General features: G+C 43.0%; 2 protein-coding genes across 2 annotated transcripts; both read left to right on the top strand.

The window, feature by feature from the left end:
* The first annotated feature begins 2,001 nt into the window (after nucleotides 1-2,001).
* On the top strand, nucleotides 2,002-2,247 carry LOC120225402 (cornifin-A). The gene has a single exon (XM_039223616.1). It carries the CDS (start codon nucleotides 2,002-2,004, stop codon nucleotides 2,245-2,247), a length of 246 nt encoding a protein of 81 aa, XP_039079547.1.
* A 6,328-nt stretch (nucleotides 2,248-8,575) lies between these two features.
* On the top strand, nucleotides 8,576-12,504 carry LOC120225394 (cornifin-B-like). The gene is made up of 3 exons (XM_039223610.1): nucleotides 8,576-8,617; nucleotides 12,146-12,284; nucleotides 12,356-12,504. Exons 1-3 carry the CDS (start codon nucleotides 8,576-8,578, stop codon nucleotides 12,502-12,504), a joined length of 330 nt encoding a protein of 109 aa, XP_039079541.1.
* Nucleotides 12,505-24,760: the final 12,256 nt, after the last annotated feature.

The raw sequence follows: 24,760 nt of genomic DNA, 5'->3' as shown, positions 1-24,760 counted from the left end.
CAGGGGTCAGGGCTGGAACTGAAAGTGGCAAAGGAGTGGGAGTGGGCTCATGGGGGCTAAGGTAGTTAGAAGAGGCTTCTAGGCTTTTGGTGGGTGGTGGGTGGTATGCAGCTGGGTTAGAAAGGAAGGGCCAGGGCCAGAAGGCTGGGTGGAGTGGAGGGAAAAGGTTATCCCAGAAGACGAATTAGCCTTTGAAAATCTCTGATGTAGGAGAGGGGTGAAGGTGTGGTTGGTAAAGACAAAGCAGGTTTACCCAGACTAGCAACCCGTCAGGAAGGGGTGGGGTTGGGGGGGTGATAATTAAGTAATCTGAACGTGCGTAATTCAGTGGAGTTAGGAGAAAGATGGGAAAAATGTATTAGCCCCCCAGACAAGAAGTCTGTCCTACGTCAATCGATGACCTCTAGCATCTACTTTCATAAGACAAGTGGTGCCCACCTCAGCTCCTCCGCACCCCTCTCCCACATGTTCATGTGCCCAGATGTGTTCTATCCCACAGAACGGAAGACAGAGCAAGAAGGTAGCAAGGCCACAAGGACTCAGATCTTCCTCCAAGGTTAACTCATTAAACCCTCTAGGAAGCCTGTGGCTCACCCCTCCCCTAACACAAACCCTATGCCTGGGTCTAAGGGAGAGGGTGGCACTGGAAATTAGGTACCAGTGACATCATCGTCATACAGCCAGTGCCAAAAAAATATCAAGTGGGTGGTTTTCATCACAAAAGCTGAGCCAACTGGTAATTGAGGGGAGTAGGGTGAATCATGTTTGACAGGTAAGGAATGAAAACAGAGGGGGCCTGGGGTGATTCTGTTTCCTTGAGGCAGGGCACAATCATCCTATAAAAAGCCAGCTGGCCACTGACTTCACAGCAGACCAGAGCAACCAGACAACCTGTTCTCTGTGCACCAGGTGAGTCTCTGATTGGAACTATTTGAAATTCATGTTTAGTTTTTTATTATTGGAAACTGGACAAAGGCACATATGTTTAAGAGGGCTGATGGGGGTATTAATTACAGAGAGAGTACTGGGGTATCTGCATTTTAGAGTAAGGCGCAGTTTGGGTGTGAAGGGAATTTAGGGGCAGGTAAGTCTGCCACTTCAATGGATAGCTATGGGACTGGGAGCCAGGGAGGGGCCAGGTCTGTGTAAGTACCCATAGTCAGTGCACCAGGACCGTGACTAGGACTCAGACACAGACACTCTCAGCACACCGCTATCTTCTGTTTATGACTCTTATAAAAATGCTAATTCATGAGATAGATCTCTCCTGTGTGTTTGCTATATTTCAGGCACCATGCTAGGCACTTGGTGTAAATCAGACCGTGATATAACTTCCTCAGCAAGCTCATAGCCTAGCAAGGAAAATAATGCATGCACCTATAAAGATGAAATGCAAAGCAGATAGTGATTGGCATGGGAACAGAGGGACAAGAAAGGGCTTTGGCAGTTTGGGAGAGCCTGTTCAAGATCTTCTGGTGATGGCACATGATGCCTACACTGGAGGCATATTTGTACCAGCAGAGATGGGAAGGAGAACATTTCAGAGCAGACTGTATAAGCAAAGGCAGAGTGGGGTCACAGGAGCTGAGACTCACAGAGGCATTCTATAAGTCACAGGTGTGCTGCATGGTTGTAGGGGTGGGTAGACTGCAGTTGTTTCTACAATGTCACTTTCAAAAAGACCTCAGTGTGGTCCTGGGCACTTGTAAATGAGGGATATGACGTGCCTGGAGATGAAATGTTGCTGGGGGAATGAAGCCCACTGAAATGGAGCAGAACAAATTGTCTTTTAGCCCCTTCTCTTGAGATGGCCCAGAAATTATCAAAGCATATTTTACTTTCAAGTGCCGGGGGGACAGCCAGTGGAAATGAAGGCTGTTTGATCTAAAGGAGACTGAGAAGAAACCTATTTGACATTGAACGTGGCTTCTACCCTAGTTAATCCCTGTTTAAATCGTCTGATCTGTCTGTAGTGTCTGTAGGTCCAGCCTCCTGTGAAGCATGAGTTCTCATCAGCAGAAGCAGCCCTGCCCCCCTCCCCCTCAGCCTCAGCAGCAGCAGGTGAAACAGCCCTGCCAGCCTCCACCCCAGGAGCCATGTGTCCCCAAAACCAAGGAGCCATGCCACCCCAAGACTCCAGAGCCCTGTCATCCCAAGGTGCCAGAGCCCTGCCACCCCAAGGTTCCTGAGCCATGTCCCTCAACGGTCACTCCAGCACCAGATCAACAGAAGACCAAGCAGAAGTAATGGGTCTACAGCCAAGCAAGCCCTTGGGGAGCTGACCACAGGATGCTGAATCTCCTCTCCCATTCTGCTTCTATGCCTATGCTAATTACAAAATTAGCATGCTGCCACTCTGGGTCATAACCCTCCCTCTGTGCACCCTCTACAAAAATTTCCCTCACACTCCTTTGGAGGGCTCCGAGCCTCTGAATGACCCTGAGAGTCTCACTGGCTGAGCTACTCTTCTAACTTCTCAGGGCTCACCTAACGAGGGGTTTGGGGGATCAAGTGGATCTTTCCTGCCCTGCCCCCCATTAAATCACTTTAACTCCACAGTTGGCTGTGAATGTCATTTGCTTACTCCACCTTCTTAATTGTTTTTTCAACATAAAGCAGCAAAGGGTCTGGCACTGGCACTGAGTGTGTGGGTGTGGGTGTGTGTACGCACGTGTGTGTGTGTGTGTGTGTGTGTCTGTGTGTGTGTGTCAGGTCATCTGTGATCTGGCAGTGTCAAGGCCACCCAGAGCCTGTTATTTTGGGCAGCTTTAGCTACAGCAGGGCTTCTGCACCCGAGTGAGCCCTTCCTAAGTGTAGATAGTACCTGTTTCAAACTGTCTGGCTTAGTTCTGGCTCCCAAGTTGCCCTTTTTCCGTTTGATTCATTCCTTTATTATTATTATTCTTTGAAAGAAATAGTGCTTACACACATTCCAACATGACTTTTCATACATTCTCCCTTGCTGATGCCCCAACACATGGAGCCAACTCTGAAACATACAGACCCACACACAGATAAACTCCTGCACACACTGACCCTCCTCAAACCACACACACACACACACACACACACACACGCTGATTTGATCATTGAGACCTTTCTGCTCTAGCAGGACAAAAGAGAATAGAATCCAGTGCCTGCCTAGGAGAAGCCTAAGAGGGTGATATCCACCCCTTTCCCACATAAATATACACTCATGCAAATACTCACTGATACCAGAGCACACATGAACCTTCCCCTACTCTCTGGCATGTGCTCTCTCTCCCCTCCCTGCCGCTCCCACCCCACTCCACACACACATCTATTTTCTCTGAAGAGAATAAAAGCAAATGCACCAAAGAAGAAAACATAAGTTTAGACAGGTTTCAGAAGGAAGACTGGTTAATGTACATTAGACAAAAAGTCAGCCTGAAATTGAGGGAGAGCAAGTCATCATGGGTAAATATTAGGGTAAAAAGACACTTGAAAGCTCCCAGCAAGCCTATTCAGCTTCCAGATTAACAAACCAATGTCCTTCCCCAGAAGGAGGAAGATAATTCATCAAGACCACCAAGAAGCCATGTTTCTGAATCATACCTAGAGCCCAGCTCTTCAGATTCTGACTCTGCTCTCTCCCTGAAGTGACGTCTTCTTGACTCTGCTGGTGGCAAGCAAAACATCTAGGGATTGAGAGACCAACAGAATTTCCAGAGGACCTGCAGTGGTCACTGGGGAATGAACCCCATCTGTAAAATAACATCAAGCAGGTGTGAAGCAGACAACAGGTGTCAGGTGCCAGGTGTACTGCTTGTCACCTGCCTCACACCTGCATGATGCACACACACTCCAGATAGGTTTGAAAAGAACTCCAGAGAAATTTGGAGACTGTAAGGCAAAAATTATCCAGCAAAGCTTTGCTAGTTGGTAAGTAACCATCAGACTGGGAGGAGAGAATGATGTCACCTAGGTCTTCAAGCTTTGCCCATGTTCAGGGGATTTCAAATTGCTGCTTGCTGGCATGATGGGAAATGTCAAAAGTAACTCTAGGGGCCAACTAGGACTGGGGACGCTGGCTGGACACACAGATGTTGGGCACCTAAAGTCGAGGAATGATCTTATAAAAGTCCTTCCACACCTGCATGCCCTCTGCATTCCACTGGGAAATATGCATTCGGGCACGCAATGATTTATTTCAAAGTATCAGCACTTCTGCATTAAACATAATTAGCAAAAACAGAAAATAAAAGAGCTGGGAGGGAAACAACATGTTACCCCAAAGAGAAATTTGATCAAACAAGTTGTATATCTGTCATGAAATATACTGCAATCATAAAATAATATTTAGTCGTATGGGAAAATGTTCAGACAATCTTAAGATCATAGAAAATATTATGGTGTGTAACACTTTGTTAAAATGCATGGGGATACTGTATAAATTTTTAAAAATCCAGCAGAAAATACAGTAAAACAAAACCAGCAGCTATGTTGGGATGGAAAACAAAACACATTGTTTATTTTATTTTTGGAACGTCTCTATATTTTAAAACATGTTCATAGATCCAAATAAACTTATTTTTAACATTTCTTTCCACATCTCAAAAACCAAAGCAGTCCAATCGGCTGACGAGTTAGAGGTAATATTTTTTCCAGAGCCTGCCTGAAGCCCTGCAACAATTTCCAGTCCAGCTTCCCCGAAGGAAAAGAGGGGAGTATAATTAAGCCTTTAAAATGATATTCTATATGAAACCCCAATGCGCCCCTGAATCGTTTTTGTGGGAACCCCCCAGGACATCACTCTTTCCATCCCACGCACAGCCAAGGGCTCCAATCTTGCTCATTGACTTTGAACCTGTGACCACGTTAAATGAGGTTTTGGGACAGGTGTGAGCTTCTCTCCCCTCTACTCCCTTGTCATCAGTAAAAGAACACCATTCTCCTGGCCAACAGTAGAGGGCAGGGTACTGCTTTTGTGTGAGGAATTCAGGGGACAAACTGCACACAGGTTGATAAACTGCAGGTGCATGGTGCGGCTGCAATCTCATCTGTGCGGACAAAGAAACGCATATTTCGTTCTCTTCGTAGATAGATCTTGGTTTCCTGGTGCCGTGTTCCTCTGTCCTAGGAGTGTGTCTGCTGAAGGAAAAAGAAGATAGTACCTGGTTTAGATGAGAACTGTTCTGTAAGGAAGTTCAACTGGACGGCGGGTGCTTTCCTCCTGTGTCTGACTCAGAAGAGCCTCTTTCTGAGGGGTCTATGCCAACCACTTTCCCAACTGGCTTCCTGCATCTTCCTACATAATGTCCTTCACTCTCCACCAAGTTGCTTCTCCTCCTGTCTCTTTTCTGCAATATGCTCAACGCCCCTACCCTAGACACCCCACATTTCTGCAGAACAAGGTGTCCACCAAATGGTAGGAGCTTATGTGATGTCTGCTAGGATGCTGAGTAGTCTGTACCTTGATCAGAAGATGCTGTTGATTTGAGGGGAATCCTGAACCTCTCTCTGCAAATGTTCAGGGCTTCTGTCATTCAAACTGCCCGGGGGGAGCAGAGCCTCCGGCCCACCCCATCCTCATCCTGTTAGGACTTTCACAGGGCTGTGTGTTACCCCAGCAGCTCCACTTCTCAATGACAGGGCCCACCTACCCTACAAATGCCTATTCCTCATAATTGCCACTCTTTTAAAATTTGATTCTCACCCTGTATTAGAGAATTGGGTGAGTTGGAATTCTTGATATTCACGAATTTTTTTTTCAAGAAAAAACATGACAGAAATCAGGGTATGATCTTTTGCAACAATATCTGCGTAGTTTTCTAAAAACCTTTAGTTTCATGGTACATAATTCTGAATACAATTTGGAATATGAGTCCTGGACTTATTTGGTGACTCCAACCAACATTTGCTACTTCAGAAAAAAAAATGTTCTTTGACTTATGACATAAGAATGGAAGATCTTTATAATATAGAACAAATTGCCAAAACCAAAAAATGCCAGATAAGAAGGCAGCTGTTCATTATATCCATAGATTTACTTGATCAAAGAATATCATCACAGATTAGATGTGGAATTTCCCAGCTCATAATAGGAGCATTGGTTTCTCTCACCTCCACTAATACTTCACTTGCTTCCTTTAAACTTCCCTGAGTTCAAAGAAAAGGAGATGCAGTGCAGGCTTATCTGCTGCCACCTGGAATTCCACGCATGTGTCCTTGTCACGCCCCCTCTACTACTTAGAGACATGAATCCCAAAAACCCAGTACCTTACCTACACCCACAGAGTTCATCTTGCCATTGTTGGCATTTAGTTTTTCAGTGTCTACTTATCCAGCGCTCAGCACCACCCCAGTGTCCACCCACACAGTACCCACCTTAGCATTAGCCATGTCCACAATGTCAGACAACATGTTGCCCTGCGAAGCTGTCTCCATTCAGCAGCTACAGTGCCTCCCCCACCCCACCCCCACAGAAACAGAGAAGCCACAGAAGCTTGCAGGACTCAAACACAACAAACATAAATGGTTCTTTCTTTGGGAGGATTTCCATCATATTCCAGCAAAGCCTCTTCTTCTATTGGGAGGTGGCATTGTCAATAGATTTCACTCATAATCTCCTCAGAGTGATGAGAACTGACTTCTTTCTTGAATTTGTTACCATGTAACATTCCAGGAATCTGCTGAGAAAGCATCGTTCTTAGCCCTGCCATACTTGCAGATTCCAGAGCCATCCTATACAACTTTCTGTGGAGACGGAAACATTCTCTATCTGTATGGTCCAGTACAGTGGCCACCAGCCACATACATGAAATGTAGTGGCATGACTGAGACACTAAACTTAATCAGATGTAAGTTTAATTAAATGTGTGTGTTGTCTTCAAATATTTATTATTAATTCATTAAAAATACCAAATATAAATCCACAACATGTTCACATAAAAACAACTACATTTTCCCAAACAGAAGAATTAGTTATAAGAGTAGCACTGTTTAAAAAATACCTTTAATGTCTTTGTTAATGACATGTAGTTGGTTTCTCATATCCGCTTCTGCATTCAGCCTGTTGTGATATGCTGTTTTGGTTGAAGGATGGGGGAAAAAACAGCCTCACACAGATATGTAGTTGGGAAATAGAGAAGTGTTTTAGTAACTTTTGTATAAGTATGGATATCCTTTGGATGGATATATATATAGATATATATCACATCTTCATCTTCTTTATCCTTTCAATCAACATGATACAACACATTAATAAAAGAAAGGAATTTCCATTAGGGCATATATACCAGAAAAATGAAAACATTTTCACACAGAAAGTTATACACGAATATTCATAGTGGCTTCATCAATGTTCCTTAAGGAAGGAAGGATGAAAAAGGCTGTGGTACATTATTTCTATGGAATACTATTTAGCAATAAAAAGGAGTGAAATATAGATACACATACAGCTTGAATGAACCTGAATGGAATTATGCTGTGTGAAAAAAAAAAGTTAACTTTAAAAGGATACAAACTACATGATTCTATTTATAACATGGGTGAAATAACATCATTAAGGGGATGGCAAACTGATTAGCAGCCGCCAGTTGGGACGTAGGGGGAGAAATGAGTGCAGCTATAAAAGGGAAAATGAGAGAGTCGAGGTGATGGTAAAGTCATGTCACTTCATTACATTGGTGGTTATGTGAAGCTACACATGTGATAAAATTGCAGAGTTATACACACACACACACACACACACACACACACGAGTGCATGTGTAACTGATGAAATCTGAACAAGCTCAATGGATTGTAGATCAGTCCCCTGTTTTTGATAATATCTTGCAACATGCAATATGTTAGCACTGGAGGAGGCTGGATGATGGTGTACATTTCTTTGCACCTTCTTGTGAATGTATAATTACTTCAAAATTAAAAGTTAAAAATATGCATATGGAAAAATACTGAATTTAGAAACTGATGTTAAGAATCTGTCCAAAAATTAAAGAGATCATTCTTTCCCCATATGTGTTCTTAGCACTTTGTCAAAGATCAGTTGACTGTATATGTATGGATTTATTTCTGTGCTTTCTATTCTGTTCCATTGGTTTATATATCTGTCTCTATACCAATACTGTACTGTTTTAATTTTTGTAGCTTTGTAACATCGTTCAAAATCAGGAAGTGTGATGCCTCTAACTTTGTTCCTTCTCATTTTGACTCTTCAGTTTTTGGTGGCTCTATATGGTTATTATTTTAAAAGCAAAATATAAGTGTTGATAACATTATAAAGAAATGGAAACCCTTAAACATTGTTGATGGAAATGTAAAATGGTGCAGCAGCTGTGGAAAAAAGTATGGCAATTCAACTCAAAATTAAAAATATAACTACCATGTGATCCAGACTTCCCACTTCTGGACCCCTATCCAAAAGAATTGAGACCAACATCCCTAGGAGATACATGCATTCCCACACTCTTTGTAGCACTATTCTCAAGAGCCGAGGTGTAGAAACACTACAAGTGCCCACTGACAGATGAGCGGATAAAGAAAATATGGTACAGACACAAAATGGAACATTATTTGGCAATCATAAAGGAAATCCTGCCATTTGTGGCAATATGAATGAACCTGAAGAATATTCTGTGAAGCAAAATAAGCCAGTAACGGAAGGACAAATACTGTATGACTCCACTTATATGGGGCATCTAAAATAACCAAATTCTCAGAAGCAGAGAATACAATATTGGTTTTCATGGGTGAGGGGGTATGGGAAATGGGGAGTTGTAACTCAGTGAATAAAAGTTTCAGTTATGCTGGATCAATACATTCCTAGAGATCTGCTCTGCAATGTAATGGCTATAGTTACGAATAAGATACAGGGTGCCTAAAACTTAAAAGAGTAGGTCTCATGTCAAGTCCTCTCACGACACACACAGCAAAAGAGAGACAGAGAGAAAGAAACAACGGGAGGTTCTGGATATGTCTATGTTCTTGATTGTGGTGATGGTATCACAGTTGTTTGTGATGTCCAGATTCATTCAATTGTGCATATTAAATATGAAAAAAAATTATCTCAGAGGTGTTTTCCCAAGGATTGAAAGAGAGAAGCATTATATATCAGTTATGGGGAAATGTGGCCATCAGGATTCAACTATTCAAGCCTGCACTTCCACAAATGCATTGAAAATTCCCACAAACATCTCATGCCATGGGATCCTGGAACTCAGGATCGAGAGAGGAAAGGCAGATTCCAAGGGAATGTGTGGGAATAGTCCATGCAGACATGACTGGCAAAAAAGCAGGACCCAGACTAAGAGTGTTTTAAGGTACCTAATGCCATCCATATACAGGCCCAAAGTAAGGCTCTGGTCACTGATATGGGGACAGTAGCAACCTCCTGCCACAGAAAAAGGGGCCAGTGGGAAAGATCAAGGTATCTCTAGAAGTAGGACTCAGATTCAGAACTAATGTGATTAAGTAATACTCTGTTCGGGGTCAGTTTCTTTAGTGGATGTGGCACTGGCGAAGAAACCAAGCTTCTCTTGAGGGTATCAAGAGCCTTTCACCCAGCCATTGACTATACTTGTCCAAACAAATAGGAACACTAGGGATAGGGTGAATTAAAAGTTCTAGAGATGGATGCCAGGAAGGCCTTTGTTAGGTAGAGTGAACAAGGCATGGTTAGGACAAAGCAGAAGAAAGCCCACCCAAGGAAGGAAGACAGGAAATAAGGAAGAGATTTCTTCTATAACCAAAGTCTATAATCAAGATAGGACAAAAGAAGACAAACATTCATACAGAGGTGCAAGAAGCAAATTTTTCTGGAAGTAAGAATCCTAGTTGGAGCAGGTCAGCCAAGAGGTGGTTCTGGTGAAGACAGGTACCGAGACTCATCCTAGAGGATGGCTAATGTGATACCAGAGACTAGAGCTTAAGTGTGACAGTGGCACTGCACCACCCCAGAGGGAGTTGGCTGGTTCAACACTAACAGAGAGGGGAGAACATGGGTGGGGAAGGAAGCCGACAGCAAGGCTGATGAGTCCTCACCCCTTCTCAGCTTTTGCCATGAGGCCTGTCATAAGATGAATCATTTTCAAGAAGTCACTTTAGGGTTGTCAAAAGCAGTATATAGACATCTTTCTAAAATAATCCAATTTTCTCTTTCCCTCTCTCCTTCCCTTCCTCCCTGCCTTCCACCCTTCCATGAACCTGCACATCACTCCGTGAAAACAATAGTTGCCCACTGCCTGAGCATCCCAAATAGCACAAGTAGGGCATTGGGAAAATGACAGAAGGAGCGCACGGTGTGTCTGTGCCTGAGGGCTCAGGTTCATGGGAGGTAACACGGAACCAGTAGTGGGAAGGGAGGAGCGATCCACATACCTGAGTTGTAAGGATGTTTGGATTTACAAGCGTCATGGCTAGTAAGAGATTTTGCTTTAAGGCCAACTCTGGTTTAGCGACCTCTGTTTCATCTTATCCTGATCAGAGAATGTGAATGGTGTACGAATTCAGAGAATCAGAGCTATGCCCCATGTGGAAAGATCCAGTCAATTCTGACTGCCCATTCTCAGTGACATCTACCACCTGTGGTCAGCATGGCATCTTACGGCTCTCTAGAGTGAAGCATTTCTGCTTTAGCCTTCCCTGTCCTGCCGCAGGCCTGGATCAAGTGAAAGAGAGAATGAGATGACTCACTTATTGCCAACCTTTCCATGGTCTCCCAGAAGAACCAGTTCCTGCTATTCATTTCCATATTCACTTTGAAAACTAAAATGCTCAACGGAATTAATCTGAGCTGAATATCAGGGTCCTGCCCAAAAGGCATGGTTGTTTCTGTTCCCAGAAGACCAGAACTTCTACCTGATTTAAGTCATCTCCACCCAAGAATCCTGTTACCCACAACAGCCTCCCACAAAGGGTGGACAGTGAGGACAGCCCCAGGTGACATCACTGTCAAACAGTAGTGCCAAAAATATGTTCAGCCAGAGATTTTCATTTAAAAAGCTGAAATGAAAATAGAGTAGCCCTAAAAAAAATCCCACTTCCTTAAGGCAAGACTCATATTCTGTATAAAAGCAAGGCTCATATTCAGCTGGCCAGAGACTCCCCACCAGACCTCAGAGGCCTATCAGTTCGAACTTCTCTGCGTGACCGGTGAGTCTCTCCACTTCGATTTTTTCAGTATTTGCACCATAGCTTTTTTTTTTAGATTGGGATTTCTTCTCCGTGCTAGGATATATTTACTTTTAAACGCAATGCAATTTGTGTTTAAGATTACTTGATAGATCTTTTTTGACTTCTCACTCAGATTATAGCTGTGGAACTTGGGGTCAGAAAGGGGAGTGGCTTCTGTCGCCCATCTGTTCAGTTAGCAGAAGGATATGAACTACAGCTCATGACCAGGGCACTTGTAGTGACACTTTAATACTCATTATAACTATTGGGAATTCACAGTATTGAAGGCATTGCATTGGCAATTTAGATGTTTAAAAGATACAGTTCTCTTTACTCTATGAAGCTACAACCCATCAGAGAGCATAATACATGAGCGTAATTTGCAAACATACCGCGTGGAAAGTGATTAGTAGAAAGGCAAGGCTGATATTGTACTGGGGCAAAATAAAGAAGATGACTTGGAATCTGGCAGAGAATGTCTAGGAAGAGAGACATAATGGGCAGGCATGTGTGGACAAGCAGAGACAGAAGGGAAAGACTTCCAGAGGCATGCAGAGTGATTGATGTGAACCAAGGATCATAGGAAGGATCATGTGGGCTTGAGGAGTTTTGTACAGAATTTTTATATGACAGCTAAGGTACCCTATGTTGTAGACATGAGAGAGTAGACTCCAGACTGTATCATCTTTTCATGTTATTGAAAACCTGGGGCCTCTATTCAATCCTAGGAGCTGACTGCTGTGTTGTGTTGCTAATAAGGATTTTCAGAATCAACAGAAAGAAAAGAAGCACAGAAAAAGACTCCACTTCCCTGCAGCAGAGTAAATCACCTTTAAGCTTCTCCTCCTGAAAGTTCACAGGAACCACCAAAGTTTCCTTCAATCTCAAAACCAGGGAAACAGGAAGAGAGTCTCTTGTTTCTGAAGGGTCATGAAATAAGACATATTTCTCATTAAACTTGCCTTCTTCTTCTGTTTTACCAAACCACTGAGTTGGTTTTCTGTCTGTAGGTCCAGCCTCCTGTGAAGTATGAGTTCCCACCAGCAGAACAGCCCTGCACCCCTCCCCCCACAGCTCAGGAGCAACAAGTGCTACAGCCCTGCCAGCCTCCACCCCAAGAACCATTTGTCCCAATAACCAGGGAGCCGTGCCACACCAGCGTTCCACAGGATGGCAACACCAAGATTCTGAGCCAAGCTACCCGAAGTATCCTGAACCAGGCCATCCCATGATTCTTGAGCCAGGTCACACCAAGTTCCCTGACTCAGCCTACCCTAAGGTCCCTCAGCCTGGCCACACCCAGGTACCAGAGCCAAGTCCCTCAACCATCATCCCAGGCTCAGGCCAGCAGAAGACCAAGCAGAAATGATAGGGTCCACAGCCATGTTTTCAAGAAGCTATGGCCTTGAGGAGCTGACTGCCAGGTGCTGCCTACCTCCTCCCCTTCTGCTCCTGTGTCTTCATTGCATAAATATTATAATCAGTATATTTTCATCCTGAGTCATATCCCTCTCTTACTAGCATCATAAAAATACATGCTATGACACTTTACCTTACATACTCTGAAGAGTCCTTTGAGCCCCTAAATCATGCAGAAGACTTTAGGGGCTTTGCTGGTCCTCAGTTGCTCAGGGTTCATCTGAAGAGGCAATCTGGATTGGAAGAATGCATAGAGGCAATCTGGATTGGAAGAATGCATATTTCCTACTCTTCTCTCATTAAATAACTTTTAATTCCACTCTTGACTGTTTACGTCATTGGTTAAATCTGCCCTTTCTTCATTCTACCATCATGAGTAGGACCTGTAGACAGAAGAGTTAGTGTAAACATCATCTATCTAACCATGATACCATATACTGTTATGTGTGTGTGATTATATTTAGGGGGCATCCCTGAAACAGCAATAGCTGTTTTGTAATGGAACCCAAAGTTTATCATTCTGAGCATCCACCTGGAGTGGGGCTCTCTTCCGACACTGGACTGTCATGTCTGTGTTCCAATGGTGCCTGCTCCAAGCTATCTCTCATCCTGAGTATCCTGTCGCCAAGGCTCCTGTTTATGCCCCCCAAATTACTCCTACACATGTGAATCTGATATATCTGGTTTTCTTCATCCATTTTACCTTACAAATACCTAGCACATGGAGACACACTCTCACAACAAGGCACATTTATTGTAAATAGCCACATGCTCACAGAATCACCCACACAGGTCCTACCCTCATTAGCTGAGATAATGTTATCTTTTGCTGGGGACCCACTGTGTGCAGTGGGACCTAAACCTGTACCAGGAAAAGGGATGGGAGGATACAGAGTGCCTTCTCTTGGAGGATTTGCATTCTTCTCTAGGAGGGGCGATATTCACATTCTTCTCATGCAAATACACATACAACCGTATGCACATGCACAAGCACACACACATACACACACAAACACACTCACACAACAGCGTCTCTCCACAAATAACTCAAAGGAAGCTATTTATTAAGTGATTAGGATAAGGAGGGGATTATTAAACTGGGATTACAAGTAGGAATACATGGTCCAAGGGAGATGAATTCGCAGTCTTGAATGGCTAAGCAACATCATTAAGGTATAAAATACCAGTAGTGAAAAAAGGGCCAAATAACACCTAGCGTGTCCCCTACATTTCAAGATAAGGAAATTGATATCCAGAAAGGAGAAGATTAATTGAAATCAATAAGTAACTGTTTTTGAAGCACCCAGAGCCCAGTTCTCCAGATTTCCCCTACAGCCTAGTCTTGATTAGGGAGTTGGGTTGTTGTTGTTGTTGTTGTTGTTATTAATGAAGCTTGCATACATTTTCAGAAGGTTTACAGTGGTCACTTGACAAGCCAGATTGTCCATAATATCAAGCTGGTGTGAGGCCGGTGATAGGTAGGTAGCATCTGAGTGGTGCACAAATGCTCCAGATAGAGTTGGCAAAGACTCAGAAATATTCAAGACTGTAAGACAGAAATTGTGCAGCTTGTCATTAGAAGGTAACAAGTAGTTGTCAAACGGACAGCAGTGCATGATGTTACTTAGGTCTGTGAGGTATGCATCTTTGAGGTGGCTTCATGTCACTGCTGATTTCAGTGTTGGAAGTGTCTAGGGATCATTCCAGGGTCACTCATAATTAAACTAGCTGATCCCAAGTGGGGAAATGGGTTCTACAATACACAGCTTTTATGAAGAAGAGTTCAGTAGGGATGAGTCAAAGATTTGAAGGTCTGACTCTTGAGCCACCAATTTTATTCTAGAAATTTACTTTTAGGAAATACTTATGCATGTACACAAAGATTTTATACATCAGGATATTGACTTAAGCATTGTATATAATAGCAAAATATTGATAATTTAAATGCCAGTTCAATAATTGATGGATGTCTATGTGTTGGGATTGTACACCGGCAATTAAAAAGAATGTTATAGGAGAATGGTTAGTCTTAACGGAAAATGTTCAGATTATATTAACAACACAAACAATATAACAATATAAACAATACAAACAAACAGCATCAACAAAAAAGCCTTTTAATAAGGTAGGCATGTCTGTGGATTTATAGAAAAAAATATCCTTCCACTACATACAACAAAATATAACTAGTTATTTCTGGCCACTTATATGTAAGTGTTCATTTTCTTCCTTTTTTTTTCAATAGCTCTGTTTTTCTCATTATACATTATATAATGTTATTTTATTGCTTTTAAAGCTTTCTATCAATATATTAAAAATACATAAGTCAGAGAAGATATTGATGACTAGAGAAACTGTAGATCCTGTCCGTCCAGAACATTCCCGAGGCTCTGCAGTGGGTCCCCTCTGAGCAGCACCCTGCCTCCTTGTTAGAGTAGCCATGGTGTCTCTCCTCTCCACATACCCCCACCTCAGCTCTCCATCTTCTGGTGAGGACCTTGGGTACTCCAATACCCACACAAACACACACACACACACACACACTCAGCCTTGAGCCCCTTCATCCTGCTCACTGACTTGGACAGCGGATGTCAGTCATGGGTTAAAGGAGGACTTGTCTCTTTCCTGTTGCAGCTCCATGTCTTTCCTTGGCTCCTCATCTCCTCTGTGGCTGGCATAATTGTCCCCTATGGGGCTAGCCATTTAGAAGAGCAGATACTATCTCAGTGTGAAGAGCATGGGGTCCAGGCTGCACAGTTTGACAACCTCAGGCTTATAGCGTGGTTGCTCATGTTGACTGTGCAGATGAAGAAATGCACATTTGGTTTCTCTCTTTGTTTCTTCCTGGTTTTCCTCATCTTCACTTCCCTTCATCCTATCAGAACTATAACCTCTATAATTTTTAAAAACAGATTCATCCTGGCTCGGATAGAAAGCGGTGATTGAGTAAGTTCTCAGTACTTACATATTTCTGACTCAGAAAAGTCATTTCTGGGTGTTTAGGTCAATCACTTTTTAATTTATTCTTCACTAAACCCAAGCTAAATTTTCTCTATTCTCTCCCTTCTCTTCTGTCTATTCTCTTTTATGTCCTATATTTAACAACCCTCCCCACCCCTTCTACCCCCACTTCCCCAGAACCAAGTGGCATGTCTGGGCTTTGTGGTCTTATTAGGCCCATCTGGCCCTTGATACGCTTGCAAACACAGCTGTTACAGCCAAACTGCCCTGCACTCCCCACACCAGGGCTCTTATCATTCCCTGGATGCTGGATCACACCTGACTTCTCTGTACTGTAGGCATCATAAGGGGAGGAACCCTCTCTGTCTTGTTCAGGGTGGACAGCCTTGTTCAGGCCCAGCCTGTACCTACCAAATGGTGGGAGCTTATCTAATGTCTGCTGAAGTGCTGGGTGGTTTATACCTTCATCAAATGATGCTATGGATTTGTAGGGGCACCTTCTGAATTTCATTTGTTGATCCTGGATCATTCCTGTCCTCTGGTAAGTCCTTGAGCCTGAAACACCCCAACCCCATTCTGTTCCCTCTACATCTAAAGCAACAGGGTTCAGAGCTGCAAACCACTTGCTCTTTCCTGTCCATACCTACAATACTTTTGGAAAAGATGGGTTCTGTATTTTCTAGAACACTGGGAGAAATCCTGTGGGCAAGATTATCTCCCCCAAATCTTCTGACAGACCCCTTCTTCATTAAGGTCTGTCCATTTCCTATGTAAATTTCACGAGGACAATAGGGGTTTAGGAATAGAAGACCTACATAAAATAGAAAACTATGGGACACAAAATATAATTATCAGTAGTACATTAGTCTATATTCTTTATGAAATGTAAGTTGCTATTTCTGACTATTTTTAAATATTTACAGTGTTTGTTTTTCATTAAGATGAACAAAACTCAAAGAGATCTATAAGCAATTTGTTATAAATCAGCCAATGATGATACTATATCACCATGCCACTTCTACCTGGATCTGTTACCTAAAAACAAAAAATCTATTTGAAAATCTTCAAAGCTGTCATCCCTATAATAATTCTTATTTAGTTAATGTCTCTTACCACATCCTAGTAAGCCATGTACCTACCACTAAAACAAAGAAACAAGTAATAATCAAACAAAATTTATTATCCCTGTTCCGTGTCATGTTTTTTGTCAGGTTACACTTTCTCGATGACAAAAACAAACAAACAAAAACACCAAAATGTTCTCAGCTGCATACAATAGAACTTTATTCTTCATGTATACCATAGTCCAACTTGGGTGGGCAAGAAGTCAGACTCCTGCCCTTCCTTGTTTCATAACCTCAAGGTCATTCCTTCCTTTGTATACTACAAAACAAATAGTAAGTACCGTCACCATACAACATTATTACAATATTACTGACTATCCCCCTTTGCTGTACTTTTCATTCCCATGACTTATTTATTCTGTAACTGGAAGTTTGTACCTCTTAGTCCTCCTCATCTATTTCACCCATTCCCCCACATACATAGTTACGTTTTTAAGATCATGTTTCTGTATTGTAATGATTCATTTCATTTCTACTTTCAAGTTGGCCATTTCCTTCATGAATTCATTAATATTTTACCAAAGGAAGTCAGTAGTCACTGATACTAACCAAATCTCTGCATCGTTCCATTTTTTTTTATAGCTGCAAACTTAATGGGCAAATAGTTTATTTTTCAAGTACCAGGTAACTGATTTACTAACCAAATGTTCTCACACAGGGTAACATTTAGGGACGTGCTGAGGAAAGGTGAATCAGGAGGTGTCTCAGTGTCCAGTAATGCAGAGAGACTTTTTTTCTGAAGACACATAAAGCCAATATTATTTAAACATTTTTTAAAAATCCACGGTTCAAGAGTGGATGGAATCAGGTGCGAGAATAATTGTGCACTGGATGACACTAAACAAAAGGTTTATGGTGGATTTTGGTCAGGGTTTAAGATAGGAAACAACAGAGGGCTTTTCTCAGGCCCTACATTACCAAGAAGACCAGACAGGTGCCATTTGGCTTATAGTAAAGGATATACGAGGGTATATTTTTCCAAAATTCAGTTACTCATACCAGCATTCCTATTTTACACAAACTCATATGCCTGTACTGTTAATGTGCCCAATATATCTCTTTAACATTACCTTATAACAAAGGATATCTTTCCAAAAGTCACAATTATGTATTTACCAAATGAGAGTGACTTGGTGGTGTTCTCATCACATAAGAGAAACTAAAGCCTGCTTAAAAAAACATTTTCTTGGTAAGTAAACTTTCTTTCCTCAAAGGGCTTTATATGCTATTTTAATCCACACTTACAGGTAAGCCTACCTCTGTAGAGTAGAAACTTTAAATCCAAGAGAACCCAGGGGAACTAAGTGGCATGTGGACACCCAAGGAGACATTCCTCCATGCACTGGACTCTGAGCTGATTGTTTCTGCAGACTGAGGAGGCACTCTGGAAGAAGGAAGGGTAATAATGTCTTAAGGAGGGCTGACGACAAAGAGTCAAGGCAGAAGATAAGCTTGCCTCTGTTCAACTTAATCTTTCCAGTTAAGCCACGGCACCCTCCAAACATGCCTGGTTCTGGTCTTGGAGCATTGGGAAGTGTATTCTCTTTCCACAGATATTCTAACATCGAACTCCTTCACTTTCTGCAAGTCTATTTGAACACCACCTTCTCAGAGAGGACACACAACTCCACTCTCATCTCTTTGATGCTCCCAATTGCTTACACTACTATTCCTTTCTTCATAGCAGGTAATATATAATTTCCCAATGGGCAGGTTCCAGGGCACATCATCATCTGATGCTCCCTGACTTGTCCTTTCAGATGACTTGTACTTAGCTTGGGAAATAACTGAATCTGCCCAGCCTTGGCATGCTCCACTGTCCTGTCCTCCCTGTGAAGATGCAATTTTCCCCATGCTGAGCTCTTGATCTTCACATCTTTTTTTTTTTTTTTTGAGTAGACAGATTGTATTTTGAATCTGAAAAAAACAAATGATACATTGTGCTTTTTTTCATATGCTTTTGAGGAGAAGAAACAAATATCATGTAATATGACTTTGCTTTGTTTTACGATGGGTTGTCTTGAAACCTACATGGACAAGAAAGTTAGGCAGATGACACTGGAAAAAGAAAACAATGAGAACAAGAGAGTCTTCATTTAAGAAAGAATTCCTCCATGTTGATTTCAAAGAAGAGTGAACTAAATGTGATCATTCTCCTCAAGCAGCCCAGGCCTCATTCCCAGAGGCTGTTTAGTTAAAACAAACTTTGTGGTAGATAAGGAAAAGGGAAAATTATTGAATCATAATTTCAAAAATTTGGTGAGTTTTCCTTCATTCATCCAGTGTTTTTACTGCATAAGAGAAAAAACATTTTCTTTGAATAATGGCATATGGGGGGAGAGTAGTCATAGTAAAGCACAAATTTCTGGTAAGAAAAAATGCTAAATAGGAAGGAAAGGAAAGAACTCCAAAGTTACAACGAAGGTTTTAGGGCCTGAATAAATATTTTCATAGGTTGGGCAAGTACTGCCCTAACTCACCAGGTGAACTTTGCCTTCTGCCCTGCAATAAAGACCCGCTATTAACACAGTCACCTGTTTCTTTTAGATGCTGCTAAGTAACAAGAAAGATGTTCTACTAGAAGTTGCCTCACCAGCCACCTCAGGCAATCACACCTCCTTATCCTGTGACATCCTCCCTCAGCTCTAGAGGTATGGCCTACAAGTGTCCAGCACCTTCCACATTTCTGCAAAGCCCACTTGCTACCATATGCCACTACAGGACTTCTCCCCAGTGTCTACCCCTCCAGTAACCACTTATACAGTGTCTGCCCAAGCCTTCTCCTTTGAAGACCACTTTGCATTTCCCAAAGCTAGCAAAGCCTCAGAAGCTGGCCGAGCCAGAACACCACAATGATAAATGGATCCTCCCTTTCATGACACTCTATCAAATTCTCTCCATAGCCTGTCATGGTGAGAGGGGGCATATTTACCAAGCCTTAGCCCCTGACCTCCTTGGGATGACACCTAACAAAGTAATATTTCTTTCCTGAGATTATTATCAGGCAATGTTCTAGGATTAAGCTGAGAAAGTGCCATCCTCAGCCACACCAAGCTTTCCAGAGCCTCAGAAGGCACTCAGGTCAACTCTAACCTTCTTACAGTGATCCGTCTCCCTTCCTGTGTTCTGAGGACTGATTTGCATATTCTGGATGATTGTGTTTATGTGTCTACCTTGTGAATTATAAGCCTGTTTCATAATTGTCTTAACCTATGTTTTCCAGAAAATTGTGCTTGATGCTGATGCCTCGTGTGCAAAGTTTATTTGGGAATGTGATCCCAGAGAAAAAGGGATAGCTGAGAAGGAAGGAACATACATGCAAGGAGGCATTATCTTTTATGCACATCACCAAGGACATGTGGTGGTCAGGCTCAGAGAACCTTTCAAGGATTCTTAGGGAATGGTCTTAGGACTCATCATCCTGGAGATGAAAGCAGGAAAATTTATCCATAGCCTCCTGTCACTTCCCTTCACCACCACCATTTGTCCAATCTGGCTCCCAGTGCATTAACTTCACCACACTTCCAGACTGAGCACACAAACTTGCACTGTGTTGCACAGGTACTCTGCACTGTAGTATCATAGATCACTTGGATCAGGAAGGGAGAGGGACCCCCGCACAAAGCTTATCTGGATCTTTGTGGAAGAGCCACATGACAGTATGTGGATAAGAGGGAGGGCAGAGATCATTTGTAGGGATACTCAAGAGGTATTAAAAAAGCTAATTAGGAAGAGCAAGATATGATAAAATTAGCATCCTATGATCCTGAGAGGGCATTAGTATAAAAGTCAGAGGCATGTGGGGAGATGCTACTGCAATTAGAAACCATGTGGCTTTTCAGCTAATTCATTGGCTAATCCAGCACTGCCGCGAAAGAAATCGAGCTTCTTTGCATAGTAGAAAAAGCTTTAATATTCAGTACACTTTGGACAAAAGCAGAGAGTAAAGGAGAAATTTCAGGAGCTAGAAAGGAAAAGGTTGCTGGGGGCAAAGACGTACAAGTCAGGTAGATTCACAGACTAAATCCTAGCAAATATTGAATGACAGCTCTATTTTGCACCCAGGAATGTGGGTCTAGGAAAGACATAAGAAGCAGGAGCTTAGCCTCAGAGCTGAGGCTCAGGTCAGCTAGGTCCATAGCAAGTGCCATGGAGGAACAAGGAGCAGAAAGCAGGTTGCCCTAGGTCTGAGAATCCCATGAGATCAGCAAAGTGTACTTGGAACTCCCTCTGCAGAGTCCTTAGAGACAGAGTCTGGATGAGGAGAGGCTTGTATCCAAGACTAGAAGAGAGTTAAATTTATGCAAGAGGGCTGGAACCAGCCAACTTCAGTAGAGAGGGCCAGATGGCCGGGGACAGTGGCAGAAACATCCACATCTTTCTGAACCCTTACTCGTCATCCCAGCTCATGTTAATGAGGCTTGTTGCAAGGGAGCATTTCTTTTATAAGAAACTTCTTTGTCATTGTCAAAGCAGCCTCTGGGTATCTCATAAGAAATGTTCATTCACCCATTAGTTCTATAATTGTCTATCTACAGAGCAGCTATTCCACACTAGACAACATGTGAGGATTGAAGGGTAGAATAATGGCTAGGGGGGCCCAGTGAGTGGAGCTTTTGGTGGTGGCTAGCTAGGCCCGGGCTCAAGTTCAGGGGAGGTGACACTGCCATAGAGACAGCAGGTACCCCACAAACATTTAGGTAAGCAAAGTAAGGAGGGAGAGGCCACACAAGCAGAAAATGATTTAGATTTTCCAAAGACCACAGCTTGTTGGATTGTGTGTTGAGGGTAGGTCTGGTTTAGTGACCTCAGCTTCATTTTACCTTGAGGAGGGTGAACTCTAGTGTAAAGAATCAGGGACTCCCATACCTCTTGTCCCTGTGCTGCCCCAGGAAGTATCCCCATTACACACATGCTTTTCAGGGCCTGCTGTCACATTAACAGAATAAGTGGATAGGCTGACAGGAATGCATTATTTGGGGCTGTTGAACCCAATTGCTTTCCCCCATGTTTTCACAAATCAGGGTCCTCATGCCCTGTCTGCTATTGACTCTGAGACTTTTCTTGGAGTAAAGCGTTTTTATGGCCCAAAGAATCATTTTAGACTTTTCTCCCCCCCTCCCTCAGCCTCTTCCCCCCACCACCTGTAACCCCCAGGCCTGGGTACATTGAGTGATGGATAAACAGAATTACTTTTTTCCAACTGGGGAAATTCATCCTGTCATACCCTTGGCCTCCCAGAACCAAGAAGATCTTGTTCACCTCCATCTACACCCCCTTCATGTATTTAGCAGCCTGACAAGACTGGCCTGTGCTAAGAATTAGGACCTTCTAGAAAACAGAGCTTTTTCTAGTTCCAGACACCCTAGGACTTCTTTGTCTCTCCTTTAAGGCCACACCACACTCACCATCAACACTACACCTGGGTTCAAAGGATGCTCAGTGCGGTTTTGGCACAGCAAGTGCCAAAAACTAAATTGTCAAGAGGGTGGTTTCATCACAAAAGCTGAGACAACAGATAAATCATTGGGTTGAGGTGAATCATGTTTAGCAGGCAAAGAATGAAGACACAGAAGCCCCAAAAGTGTCCCATTTCCTTAGGACAGGTCTCGGTCACTGTATTGAGTGGTGGGGACCCCGCAGCAGATCCAAGTGACCACACAGCCTGCTGTTTTCTGCATCTTCTTCCTTTGCAACTTTTTACCATTCGCTCAGGGTATTTGACATTTATTGGAACCTCCTTGGTCTTCATGGTATCTTTCCCTCATTATTGGAGTTCAGTCATCAGATGTATAGCCTCTAGAAATATCTTTGTTTTAAAAGTAATCATAGTTTGGGGGCGCCTGGGTGGCTGAGTCGGTTAAGCGTCCGACTTTTGCTTAGGTCATGATCTCGCGGTTCGTGGGTTCGAGCCCCGTGTCGGGCTCTGTGCTGACTGCCAGCTCAGAGCCTGGAGCCTCTTTCAGAGTCTGTATCTCCCTCTCTCTCTGACCCTCCCCTGCTCACGCTGTCTCTCTCTCTCTCTCCTAGAAATAAAAAAAAAAAGTAATCATAGTTTGAGCTTAAAGGGACTTAAGACGTTACCAATTCTGTCCCACCAGTTCTTGCTGTGTTAGTAAGATGGGGCTGGGTTGTGCAAAGTCAGCAGGATAAAGATGAGAACTGAGGTCCACAGCACTATTAGTGATGTTATAATTCTTGCTTAATTCATAATTTCAATGCAGAGAATTTTATTCTTTCAATAAATCATTTTGTGAGAATTTATTATGTTTGATACTTTGGCTGCTAAAACACATTTGGGCAACAGAGAATACACTCCATGAAACTACAATTTATGCAGGAAAAAAAAAAGACATGGGCACAAAGAGCTAAAATTCAACATTGAAAGTCATCAGCCAGAGTAAGAAAGTGAAGTACAGTGGCAATTTGGGAGATAGATGATTTCTGGAAGACTTGCTCTAGAAAACCTCCTACAAGTGTCACATGAAGACATCTATGATCCATGGTGGCTGGGTAGTACTTGAACAAGCAGGAGTGAGGAAAATATTTGAAGCAGGGTGGGTAGGAGAAAACCAGAGGCAAGATGGTGTTCTAGAGAAGTCAGTAATTATCTTACAGATGAAAAGCCATTCTATTTATCAGAAATGTGAGGGTGGGCTAAAGTTACTGAGTTTGTTTTTTCTTTTACATAATATCACATCTCCATATGATCCAATCTTGGGATTTCACATCCCTGCCAGGAGCCTGCCATTGTATTGTGTTATTAATTGGGTTTTAAGATGTGCCAGGAAGAGAGGGGCGCTACTCAGGTGAGACAAACCAAATCACCTTTATATTCCTCCTCCTCCAAGGCTCAGAAATCATCAAAGTGTCCTTTGTGGTAGAAAGGGATAAAAGAGAACTGAAGCAGCATGGAACATGGCTTCTACCCTAGTTAATCCCTGTTTAAGTCGTCTGTTCTGTCTGTAAGTCCAGCTCCTTGTGAAGCATGAATTCCCACCTGCAGAAGCAGCCCTACACCCCCTCCCCCTGCCAACTCAGCAGCAGCAGGTGAAACAGCCCTGACAGCCTCCACCCCAGGGATCATGTGTTCCCAAAACCAAGGAGTTGTGCCACACCAAGGTGCCAGAGCCCTGTCACCCCAAGACTCCAGAACCTCAGTGGTCACTCTAGCGCCAGCTCAGCAGAAAACCAAGCAGAAGAAATGGGGTCCACTGCCAAGCAAGCCTTTGGGGAACCAACCACTGGATGCTAAGCCTCTGCCTATTCTGCTGATGCATCCTATTTGCCTTGGAGCATGCTGTCACCCTGAGTCATAACTCCTTCTTTATTTGCACCCTAAAAACATGTGCTATGAAGTTTTCTTCCCAACAGTCTGAGCTCCTGAGCCTCTGATTTTGACTGCTGGTCTTGATACCATAGAACCTGAGTTCCAGCTGCTCTGGTTTCACCTGAAGAAGGACTTAGATGAAAACAAGTGAATCAGCTCTGTTATTCACCTATTAAATGCACTTCCAATTCCACTCCTGATTGTGTGCTGGTCTGACTTTCCCTTGTGAAGTAGGACCTTTACACAGATAGGTTAGTGAGGAAGGCCTCATTCAGAGGCATCTGGTCTTGGTACTAGGTAGATGGGGGTTGCCCCCATCAAGCCTTCCTGGGATGGCAATGGGAGGTTGTGCAATGCTACCCAGAGGCTGTTGCTTTGGGCATCCAGGATTAGAGTAGGGCTTCTCTTGCAACTCAATGAATCACACCAGAGTCTAGTTGGTGCCTGTCCACGCTGACTCTGATTCTTTGCCTTCAAATTTTGCTTCTAGGTTATTGAGTTATCCAGCCAATCCCTGATTGTTTCAAAGAATGTTAAGTTCTACATATGTGACTCTTCTCATTTCTTCCTGATACCCATAATTCAGATTCTCAAATATACCCAAAGACTCAGAGCCTTCACCTGTGTTATCTCAATCAATCCTCTTCCATTCACTGGGGTCCCCCTCTGTGCCAGAAAAGAGTTGAGGACTCATGGTGTTTATCTTGGGCATTTACAGTCTTCTGTAGAGGCGTACTTCACTCTCTGATCAATGCCTCAAACAAACAAATGCATAGACCTATCCACACTAG

This window comes from Hyaena hyaena, unplaced genomic scaffold (assembly GCF_003009895.1).
Source record: "Hyaena hyaena isolate Hyena2069 unplaced genomic scaffold, ASM300989v1 scaffold_1382, whole genome shotgun sequence".
Classification (NCBI taxonomy): Eukaryota; Metazoa; Chordata; class Mammalia; order Carnivora; family Hyaenidae; genus Hyaena; species Hyaena hyaena.
The sequence above is the reverse complement of the archived record's forward strand: the minus strand, read 5'-3'. Positions and strand labels throughout refer to the sequence as shown.

Bases quoted from the DNA above. Each gene is read 5' to 3' on its own strand.
- LOC120225402 (XM_039223616.1), top strand. From the start codon at position 2,002: ATGAGTTCTCATCAGCAGAAGCAGCCCTGCCCCCCTCCCCCTCAGCCT.
- LOC120225394 (XM_039223610.1), top strand. From the start codon at position 8,576: ATGAATGAACCTGAAGAATATTCTGTGAAGCAAAATAAGCCA. The intron at 8,618-12,145 runs GTAACGGAAGGA...TTCTGTCTGTAG, and splicing joins CTGTGAAGCAAAATAAGCCA to GTCCAGCCTCCTGTGAAGTA. The intron at 12,285-12,355 runs GCCACACCAGCG...ATCCTGAACCAG, and splicing joins CCCAATAACCAGGGAGCCGT to GCCATCCCATGATTCTTGAG.